Here is an 11256-nt window from a genome sequence, read left to right as displayed (position 1 = left end):
GGGCCTGGCTCTGCAGCAGCAGGGCCTGAAGCCCCCTTTCCAAGGCTGAGCAGGGCTGGGCAGGGGCAGGGGCAGGGGCAGGGGGAGGGCCTGGGCTCTGGGGCCTGCCTACATGCTCCAGACGGGAAGCAGGGCAGGAAGCTATTAGAGGCTGAGGGCCAGCCCTGCCCCTTGGGGACTCTGAAGGCCCTGGGGGAGCGGGACTGGGGGGAGCACTTGCCCGGGAGGGACCCTCCCTGCAGCCCGCTGAGTAATGAGGCAGGAGAGCACTGGTGCCGGGCTGGCGGCAACCACGGGCTTGGCCGATGACCCGTCCTCACCTCTCTCCCTGGTCGCCCCAGGGTGGCGTCAGGGGCAGGGGGAGGGGGGGATGCTGAGTGGGGATATTCTGGCAGCTTGGGGGGCAGGGGCACGGGGGGCCTTTCTGTGTGTTGGGAGAGGACATGTGCACAGGGGAGGCAGAAACTTGGGAGGGGACACTGGCCCCCCTTCCCATCCTTGAGGCCCTGTGCTGGGCTTGACTGTGGGCACTGGCCATGCCTGAGACCCTGTAGAGAGCGGAAGACAGGCTCCCCCAGGGTACAGGGGGTGGGAATGCTGAGACATGATGGCCAGCACCCAGCAGATTCTCAGCTGTGCCCGAGGGCTCCCTGCAGTCCTTCAACACCAGCCAGTCCTCTACCTGGTCAGGCCCAGGAGGGGGCAGGTCTCACTAGATCCAGACCTGCTGTGGGGGCTGTGATGACAGAGATGGAGACCCAGACCCAGGGATGGGGCCCAGGGCCCACAGAGAGTGACAGGAGATGACAGATGAGAGGCTGGGACAAGAAGGATGGAGCAGGCCAGCCCTGGGAAGCCCACGGTGGGCGCGTGGCCAGGGCTCGTCCTGGCGCCTGACTGCGCCTGCCTCCAGGTCTGTCTGGTCTCCCTGTTCTCACCTCCCTAGTCAGAGGTCCCCGTTACCACGTAGACCTAATCCCCCTGGAATGCTCTGTGTCCCGCTGAGCTTCTATCGCTGAGGGGGTGGGAGTGAAATTATGGGGGGTTGGGATGGTCCGTGGGGGCTACTGTATAGTGTCCAGGGTTATGAGCTGGCGGGGGTCCAGGGCTCAGGCCCCAGGCTCAACCTGGTCCCCCAGGACGCAAGCCAGACTAACCCCCGCACCCCCCCAGCCCCGTGTGAGCGAGGGGCCGGGGCAGGGCCTTCCAGAGCCCAGGTATAGGCCCGTAGGTGAAAGCAAAGACAGCCTCTGTCCAATGGAGACATCGCTGGCTCTGGGGCCTGCTTCAGTGGGAGCTGGCTGCTCTGTGGCCCCCACCCCAAGCTCCCTGAGGCCTAGGGAGGTATCTGGAGCCCCTACGGGGCCCTGGATATTTGTGGAGATGATTCAAGGGGTACGAGAGTCTGGGAGATGGGGTTCTTCTCCAGGCCTGGCCTCTCTGGTTTTATAGCTGGGCTTCGGGGTGGCAGAGCCAGAGTGGGCCCACAGCTCCGTATGACCTTGGGGTCACCCTTGACCCAAGCCCTGCCCGGGAGCAGCAGGAAGCAATGGGCTGACCACACTGACCTCTTCTAGGGCTCACATCTCAGAATCTCCCTCTGACTCTGGGGCTGGCTAGGCAGGGCTCAGGGCCAGCTGTGCAGGTTGGGTGCTCCTGGGAAGGGGTGTGCCCCAGTATCCTCTGGCCCTGCGCTGCCACAGCTCTGGTCTTGGGGCCTTGGGAAACTGGGGCAGGGGGCATCTTGATGTTGGGTCACAGCCCAGCCCTTCCAGACCCTTGGCGTGCCGTCTGGTTTGAATGCGGACAGGAATGTGGGTGTCAGGACAGATAGAAAGTCCTCCGTGGGGGTCCAGGAGCAACCACTAGCTTAGGAGCCAGGCCACACCCCAGGTGCATGGCACGAACCTAGAGGGGCAGAGTGGGGGCTCCTGGCTGTGAGCGGGAAGGTTGCCTGTCCCCTCTTCCCATGACTCTCTGTGGGGCTGAGGGATGGGACAGCGCAGGGGTGAAGCTTGCAGAAGCCCATCCCTCCCCGGCCTGGGCCCTGGGGTACCTGCAAGACATGTGGATGATAGCCTGTGGCCAGGCGGGCTGGCCTTTTGTGGCCAGGGCCCAGCTCTGGGTCTGACTTTGCTCCCTCAGTGTGGGCCTAGGGCTGGTAAGGGGGCTGTTCTGGGGCCGGCTCCCTATCCCCAGTCAGGTTCCTCCCTGCACACCAGACATCCTGACTCCTGTGACCTGGGCCAGGGACTGAGACTTGGCCTGGAAGCCTGTGTATTTCTCTTCTTGGGTCTGCATGTACCCAGGCTCCTTGTACCGACCCGTTGTCCTGGTGGCTGTGACAGTGTCTCTGACCTGGAGTGGTGGGGCTGCAGTGTCCCTGAGTATCTCTGTGTGACATGCATGGGGTGAGTCTCTGTGTCTCCTCTGTCTCTGCCCTGGGACCAGGACTTTCTTTGTTTAGCAAGAATTGCCAGGATCCTTGGGAGCAAACACAGGGCAGGTGTCCAGGACCTGGTGGCTGGAACTCTGAGTTCCTCACCCCCAAGGAGAAGCTCCAGTACACCATCCTGGGGCAGAAGCTCACGGGGGGGCAGCAGGGAGCCTTAACTCCCCTGAGGTCGCTTTTCTGCACACAGAGCACTGATCTGACTGGGACTGGGGAAGGGGTGCGGGGTGCTGCATACCTGGGGTCTTGCTCACTGATTGGTCTTGGCCAGTGTACCCTCTGGGCTCTGAGTTCTCCATGCCTTCAGGGTCCTACCCCAGGTCAGCCAGGTACTGGGGCTCTAGCTTGGGGCACCTGAGCTGACCCGAGCTGAGGCCTTCAGCATCCCAGGGTGTCCCAGGGCCCAGACCCTGCAGCTGGGTCACGGCAGCATGTCTGGGTGTCGAGAACACACACCTGACCCAAGCCTGTGCCTGCTGCTGCCACCAGTAAGTCTGCTCTCTTGCGAGTCTGATGGTGTGCACAGGCGGGTCTGGCCTGGGGCTGGCGGGGGCGGGGGGGGGCTGCTTGGGGACAAAAGGCCTTTGTTTGGGAGGGTTTGGGGTGCAGCCCCTGCTTCGGGGCAATGACTCATGGGTTCCTCTGGTGTGATAACTTCAGTTTTGCAACAGCCGGCATGTCACACACACACACCTGGGGCGGCTTCGAGGGTAGGAGGGACCCCCACCTGCTCTTGCGGCCCTTCCAGGCTGCTCAGTTGGAAGCTGGGTATGTGTGGGGGTGGCAGCGAGAACAGGAGTGAACAGGAAGGGTGTCAGAGGGCCAAACAAAACTCCATTACTTAAGTAAAGCATCTCCAGAGGAGCCCCTTGCCTGCTGCCCAGCCCCTTGCCATAGGCCTGGACCCCTGCCACCCATGCGGGGGGCCCTGGCCACAGGGGTCCCTCAGAGCAGAATACACCAGTCCAGACCCCGGGGGCACTACCAGGCCTTTACTGGGGGGTTGTCTGATCCCTCCCCTGGGACCAGAGGGACAGGGTGGGGGCCTCTCTAGGTATGTGGCTGGAGGGCCTGACACGGTGACGTGCTGTTTTGGGCTTCAGTCTGGTTCTGGCCAACCATCCATCACTCTCTTTGCAAGATCAAGTGGGCGCCTGTGTCAGGGTGCAGGGGCCTCTTGGGGGCTGGGCCATTGACATCCTCAGACTCCTGGGAGGAGGGGAGGGGGCAGGGCTTGGATTTCCTTCTCCTCGGGTCACCAGGCTGGGTCAGGCCATGGGTCAGTGGGAGGCGGGATCTGGGTGAGTGTCCTTGCAGAGTTCTGGCCACTGCCTGTGGTGTTTACTCTGGAGGATGGAGCAGCCCATGGTCCAGCTCCATCCAGTGGACAGAGCAGTGTCCTGTTCAGGCCACTCTGGGGCCCTGGCTCCTCCCTAGCCTTGAGCATCACCCAGCGCCACAACCAGATGAGCTCTGCTTGATGGAGCCTGCTGCCCAGCGGGAGGGGCTCTGGGGCCATGCGCAAGGGAAGTGCAGGGACCTGGGGCCAGGGGACAATGGGGCACCACGTTGGCAGGTGGCCACAGGAGTGTGGGAGGGCCCTGCTGAGGGGCCAGCCAAGCTGCTGCTGCTGCTTTTGGCTTCCCCCACCAAAACCACCTGCCCAGTCCTCCCGGATTCTGGTTCTGGCTGCCCATCCAGCTACCATGTCCCCTTCCTAGGGTGGGGGTGTGCTCTGGGGTGGCTTTCATTTCTACGCTCAAGTGGACACCCCTCTGTAGAGACTCTTGACCCTCATCACTTCCTGGGTCACCCTCCACACACACCCCTACTCCCAAGGCAGCCAGGTGTAGCCTTCAATTCTGTGTTGAGGGGAAAGGGGCAGGAGCCACGCCAGCCCCACTCTGGGCTTCTGCAGAGGCTGATTCCCCCTCTGAGGCTTGGTACTCTCTCCAGGACCCCACCAGTTGGATGGGGCTGGATGGACCCCTGGGCACCTGTGGGAGCTCAGATTGGGGGCCACACCTCTGTCCCGTCTTCTGACTTGGGCAGCTGAGGCTGGCATCCCAATCCCTGGGACCTCCCAGAACAGAATCCCCTGGCCCTGGTGCCCTGTCCTAGCCTCGTACATTTTCCTCACTTTCCATGTCCTGTTCTGAGCCCCTCTGGGGTGCGGGGAGGCCTGGAGCTGGGAGCAGCTGCACTGCACAGATGCCCATTGGCCCCTGGGCAGAGCAGGGTACCGGAGCCTCCATGTCATTGCAGATGCACCGAAGGCCTGAGGCTGTCCGTCTCCTCCATCCCCTCACCTGCTACCACTCCTGAGGCAACCCCACCCACTGCACAACCTCTAGTGGGACCCCACAGTAAGGCCGGAAGGGGTGGCAGCTCCTGGCACTCCTGAAGGTGTCCCAGCAGAGGACAGTCATCATTGAAGTGGTCAGTGCAGGGGGTAGGGTCACCTGGCTGCAGTGTGGCCATGAGGGGTAGCATTGGGGCTCCTGAAAGGGGGAATGGGAGGGATAGGGAGCCAATTGCCTCATCCACAGGAGGCATGGGGGCTGGGGAGACTGGGAATGGGTCTGGAATGGAGGAGTGTTGGGAATGAGTGGGAGCAGGTGTGTGTGGGGAGGAGGAGGACTGGGGTGGCCCAGGCTGGCAGTAAGCCCACCCTGGCCCCAAGGAAGGGGCAGTGGGTGCCCATAGAGGCCAGGGGACAAGTGGAGGGATGATTTTAGTTACCGAGGGAGGCTGTGGGGAAGGTCCCTTGGGTGGGGGCTGGAAGGGGCAACCCCTGGGCAGGACCGAGAGTTGGAGGACCATCGGGTCTTAGGAACAAGGAGACCCACAGGGCCTGGACTGTGGCCCCTCAAGAGGCCAGGTCGTGGTGCCTGCTCCCTGGACTCAGGGCAGGACAGAGGCATAACAACAGAGCATACTTAGCAGGAGCGAAAACAAGCCAAGCCTCTCTTCAAGCCTCTGGGACCTGAGTGCAAGCACCAGGGAGCAAGTGGGCGGTAATTCGGACTTCACTGCGCGACCTGCTGGCCAGGGCCGTGGAACGTGGGGTTCTCTCCGATTCCTCTGAGGTCCTGAGTGGGCCTATCTGTGGCCAATAGCCATATGCTCCCTTGGCTCCTGACAGCGAGAGGCAATGGTCTCACCATGGGGACCAAGGTGCCCAGGTCAGGCGGGGGCTGGGAGGGCACTGGCCATCCTTGTTGTGACCCAGCCCTCCCAGCTCGGATGTGGACACCCAGAGATCAGGGGTCTGTGACGTGCATGCAGCTGGGAGGGCCAGGGGCTGGTAGGGACCCGGAGCTGTGCGGGTCTAGGGCTCAACCATAATCCTGTAGCTCTGTTGCTACGTGGTCCCCTCCAACAGGTGTGGGTCCAGGGTGGGCCCCCCACACTGCAGCCCTCGTCCCCATCAATCCCTCTCATGTCCCCTATCCTTCCCAGCTATTGCCAACTCTGCCACACCAGGTGGGCCCAGGCTTTTGGGGGGTATGAGGGGGCAGGAGAGGGGATGGGGGCTCTTGGCTGAGATCCAGGGAAACAGGGCAGATGGTGGGTTACAGCACCAACTCCCATTGGCCACACAGCTCATGGCTCATCTCTGGGAGCCACGCTTCTCTCCCCCACGTGACTGCAGTCCCTTCCTGGTGGCCATCCACCCAAGAGGGCACTGCCTCCTCCAGAGTCTCTTGGGTCTCACATTCCTCTCTTTTGTATTAGAATTAGTGATGTAATATATATTTCTGTATTAAATTTTAAATGTTGAGATGATTGCAAATGCAATGTACTCGTGACAAATAATACAGGGAGCTGCTGTGCCCTTCACCCTGTCTCTCCTTAAGGTAGAGTCTTGTAAAACTACTGGACAATATCACAAGCAGGATGTTGATATTCAAGCCAGATGCCGGGCAGTTCCACCCCCAGGAGAGCCACCTCTGTCTCCCTCCCACCTCCCCTCCTTGACCCCTGGCAGTGCTCATCTGTCCTCCATGTCTATAACCGTGACCATCCAAGAATGTCATTGGAAATGGAAGTACCCGGTAGGCAATCTTTTGGGATGGGCTTTTCTTTCTTGACAAATCTTCATAGATTCATCCTGTTACTGCCAATGTTTCTCCAGTTTCTCCCATTTTCTAGCCATGGGACCTTGACCACAGCACTCAGGGTCTAGGTCCCGTCTTTTCCTCCGTTCTCGGGAATGTGAAGGGGCTGTAGCCAGGGCTGAATGCAGGCGCCAGCACGTGATCCTGGTCCTCTGACGGCCCATGTTCTCTCTCCAGATACCTGCTCTCCATGTTGGTCTTGAGGGAGGGAGGGGCAGGACCAGAACCCTGCACGAGGAGGGGCACACCACCTGAGGGGGTTCTGGATGCCCCCCTGCCCTGTCTGGCCTCAATGCCCTGTCAGTGGGCTCTGATGGCAACTAAGAGAAGGATACTGGCTTGGCTGGGAGCAGAGTCAAGCCGTCCTGCATCCTAAATCCCCCATAAAAACCCGTTCGGTGGTCTAAATCCCCACCTCCTGGACAGTGCTGGGCTCACAGAGAACCTTGGCTCAGCCTCTGGTCCACAGGGCACACATGTCCAGATGGTGTGGAGCTCAAGTGGGGTGCCTCAGTGGATGGGGAGGGGCACCCTGACCTGGAAAGTCCACCAGTTGGACCGCAGGAGGGCAGGCTCTATCCGAAGGCCCCGTGACAACAGATAAGGTGACAGCGGAGGGTCACTGTAGGAAGGGGCCACTGGCTGTCAGCTCCATGTAGTCTGAACACTGATATCACAATGTGCTAATGATATGCAGTCAGCCCACTGCCTGGTCTGTTCTGTTTGGAAATTTAATGACTTAGGTTGAACAATACAAAGTTCCCATTTTTGTGAATGGGAATGCACATTAGCATTTCCATGTGATTCAACTGAGTGCTAAAGCTCCAGGACCCCCTCCTCCAAAGAGACATGCCTAGATTTTTTATGAGGAGGTCTTGGACATTGGTGCCATACTTTCTATGGGGTCCACTCTGGAGAAACCCAGAAGCTACAGCAGGACCGCAGATGCTGGGCAGGGGTCTCGAGGTCCAGTCTTCGGCTCAGAACTGGCTCTGTCATTGGAACCCAGGCTCCAGAAGCTGTCTGGTCTATGCCAGCAGTCTCCTTGTTTGAAAGATGGAGATGTACACATGCCATCCCCTTCAACCATCCAAAGGTTCAGACAGACGTCCAGGTGTCCCACTGTTCTCAGCATTCCTTGAGAACCTGTTGTTCAGTTGGCAGGGTCCCCTTCTGCTCACCAGTGTCTCCAAACCTGGACCCTCTCATGAATCCTTGCCTTGTAAACAATGTGTTTATGGGGCAGTCAGACCTGCCTCGAGGCAGCCAATCAGAAGGCTCACAGTCACCTTATAATTAGAATTTTGTCCCATCACAGGACATGATGGGGTCCCATGGGTCATGGGACCTCTCTGGCCCAGCTCTACCTTCTAATAGCAGGAGAATTGCGACCACAAGACCATCCCCCCTTCCTTCTAGCTCAAGACTTCAAATTCTGGATATTCTTCTACCTTTAAACAAAAATAACCCAAACCTTCTGCTTGGACTGTGTCCCCCAAAATTTAGACTAAAGCTTTAACCCCCAATGTAATAGTGACTGGAGCTGGTGTTGGCTGAGGTCATGATGGTGGGCCCTCTGCTGGTATTAGTGTCCTTGTTAAGACACCAGAAAGCTTGCTCTGGCTCTCTCTCATCCTAAGGACATGGCGAGAAAGTGGCTACCTGCACAGCAGGAAGAGGACCCTCCCCAGAACTGCACCTTGCTAGCTAGCACTCTGATCTGACTGCTAGTCTCCAGAACTGTGAGGAACTGTGAGCCTTGTCTGTGGGGTTTTGTCATGGTGGTGCAAGCAGAACAAGACATCTGCTTTTAAAATCCATGGCCTAGGGGATCCCTGGGCGGCTCGGCGGTTTAGCGCCTGCCTTTCGCCCAGGGCATGGTCCTGGAGTCCTGGGATCGAGTCCTGAGTCGGGATCCCGGCATGGAGCCTGCTTCTCCCTCTGCCTGTGTCTCTGTCTCTTTCTCTATGTCTGTCATAAATAAATAAGTAAATCTTTTAAAAAATAAAAATAAAAAAATCCATGGCCTAAGAACACAAAAGAATGGCAGTGAAAAAAGGCAAGTCAGAGATTTGCACCCCCAGACTGCACTGCCCCGAAGGACTGCAGATGCTGGTGGCATGGCCGGGTGACCTGGACAGCAAACCCAAGCCAGGTTCCAGAATAAGAACGTGCGTTAGCATCGAACACTGCAGGACTGAGAAAAGGGCTCACGGCTGTGCTGGAGTCTGTTTATTTTACTTTTGTGATGACCACAACACTCACTTTTCACATTTAATGGGGAAAAAAGAAACTGATCTTCTGGGATCTGTTAGGGTATGAGAGAAGATCGGCAGGGAGAGTGCTGTCTCCAAAGGGATGCGCCAGTTGGCAGAGCCTGTTTTCTTAAGACAGAACGTGGGAAACCTCACCGATGCTTCCAAGGGTTCAGATTCCTGGAACTTGAGCCCAGAGTCTACAATAACAGATGCGTGTGTGAGAAATACTTGCCCCTGCATGGCCGTGAGGAAGCCTTAAAAGGAAAGTCTTTTCAGAAAGAGACAATAGGACTGACTTTTGTGTAAACTGGGAAGAGAAATGGACAGTTTTAGAATTCTTCCACATTTAAACACACAGGCAGCAACAGGTCTACGACTCAAGCTGTAAAAACAGATTAATCCACAAAGTCCAAGTTCTGATAGAAAAGTCTTCCCTTAAATAATTTAAAAAATACTGAGGTCCACATTCCTAACTTAATCTCTTATCTACACAAATTTACAGTATTTATAAATCACAGGCTAGCACTGAATTACATTTATCACGAATTCACCCTAAAGCAACACAGACCAAAATACCATTGAAGCTAATTAACATCACACACGGTTAACTCTTGGATTACCACGCGACAAATGACACCAACGTGGAACATAAAAGAAGGTAACCTAACCCAATAAATCTACGGTGATTTTGATAAAAGCCACTGGAACACAACACAGTCAAGTCGCAGCATGCAAGGGCCGGAAGATCAGTTCCCTGCAGCCACAGCTCCAATGTGGCGACCTCCTAGATGGACGGTCAATGCAGGATGCAGGCTGTGACCTAGTGCCCACCCCCAAACAAGTCTGGATTCTTTCTTTGGGGTCAGCCTCTGCAAGTGCCTGGAGGCTCCAGCCTCTGGCTGCCTTCCTCTACCCTGGGAGAAGGCAGCACACGCCCAGACCCGGGAGGGGCTGCAGCCACCTCTGCCTGCCCTCACACTCAGAGGTGGGCATCTTCCCAGTGTAGGCCCATGCTGGCTGAACTCCAGGAACAAGACATCTCTCCCTAGATATTATGTGCTGCCCTGGCAAGCCCTATAGTGACCACTGGGATGCACAGCCCCAGGCACCCACTGGAGCTGGGCCCTACACGCTGTCCACTGCCACTCAGCATCTGCCTGAAAACCCCACCGGTCGCCAAATACACCCCGTCCCCCGAAGGGCTGGACTCATCCTGGGTGACCATCGGGAACCTGTAGGGCCGGTGGGAGGCCCCCTCGGCAGCTGCCGCCCAGAACCCCGCCTGAGGCATCTGTCCTGGCCTCCCTCCAGCGCCGGGTGCTGGGCGGCTCAGGGGATGCCCTCCTTCCTCTGGCAGCACTGCGACGGAGGCGCGGACCAGTCGTACACATATGAGAGGCGCAGCTGCACCTCCTGCTTGCACAGGCGGCCCTCGCGTGTCAGCATCTGGTGCTTCTCCAGCATGTCCTCCAGGCTCTGCTTGTGCGTCACCAGGTACTGGTTGCTGCAGCCGCGGGACTTGTACTCAGTGTCGAAGCGCGGGTCGTGCTCGCGCTGGACGTCCACAGGCGCCAGCCAGGCGCCCAGGGACACGTCCTCGCTGTGCCAGGCGCGCAGGTACTCCCGGCTGAGGCGCAGGTAGTGCACCAGGTCGGCCGAGAGCACGTAGCCGCCGCCCAGCGCGTAGGGCAGGTAGTAGTCACAGAGCTGCCAGGCGGCTTCACGCCAGCGGCCTCCGGGCTTCACGCGGCCGCGGCCCGAGAAGAAGCCCCAGTAGAGGCGGCGGCGACGCGCGGGCTCGCGGGCTCGCAGCTCGGCCAGCAGCGCGTCCAGCCGCGCGAACGAATCGTCGTCGGCCTTGAGAACGAACTCGAAGGCCACGTGCTCGTCCAGCCAGGCCAGCATGGCCAGCACCTTGGCCGTGAGGTTCTCGTAGGCGTCGCGCAGCGCCGGCAGCAGCAGCAGGTCCCCGTGCCGTGCCTGCTCGCGCTCCAGGGCCCGGCGCTCCTCGGCGCCCAGGCCGCCCGTGCCCACCGCGAAGCGCGCCCACACGTCGCCCGGGCCGCCGCGCCGCCCCGCCGCCAGCCACGTGCCGCGGACCACGCTGCGCCGCTCCGCCGCCCGGGGCGCGCTGGCCACCAGCACCGCCAGGAAGGCGGTGGCGCGCGCGGGCCCGGCGGACGGGAGGCTGCGGCCGGGCGGCGGGCGGGGGCCGTCGGCGGCGCAGCGGGCCAAGTAGAGCAGCCCGGCGCCGCAGAGCGCCAGGCCACCCAGGCCCAGCGCTGTCCGGTGCCGCCACGCGCGCCGCAGCAGCTTCATGGCGGGCGCGCGCGCGCGCGCGAGGCGCCCCGGAGGACCCGAAGCCGGCGCCCAGGCCGCTTCCACCGGCGGCGGAGGCGAAGGGCCCGGCGCTGCCGGTCACGTG

At 59.7% G+C, this 11256-nt stretch overlaps 1 protein-coding gene across 1 annotated transcript; it reads right to left on the bottom strand.

The window, feature by feature from the left end:
• Window positions 1-7279: 7279 nt before the first annotated feature.
• Window positions 7280-11150, bottom strand: B3GALT6 (beta-1,3-galactosyltransferase 6). The gene has a single exon (XM_038537578.1). The coding sequence runs from the start codon at window positions 11148-11150 to the stop codon at window positions 10161-10163; it is 990 nt and encodes a 329-aa protein (XP_038393506.1). The 3' UTR covers window positions 7280-10160.
• Between the last annotated feature and the right edge of the window lie 106 nt (window positions 11151-11256).

The sequence above is a fragment of the Canis lupus genome, chromosome 5, assembly GCF_011100685.1.
Source record: "Canis lupus familiaris isolate Mischka breed German Shepherd chromosome 5, alternate assembly UU_Cfam_GSD_1.0, whole genome shotgun sequence".
NCBI classification, from domain to species: Eukaryota; Metazoa; Chordata; class Mammalia; order Carnivora; family Canidae; genus Canis; species Canis lupus.
This window is presented reverse-complemented; position numbering and strand designations above follow the sequence as displayed.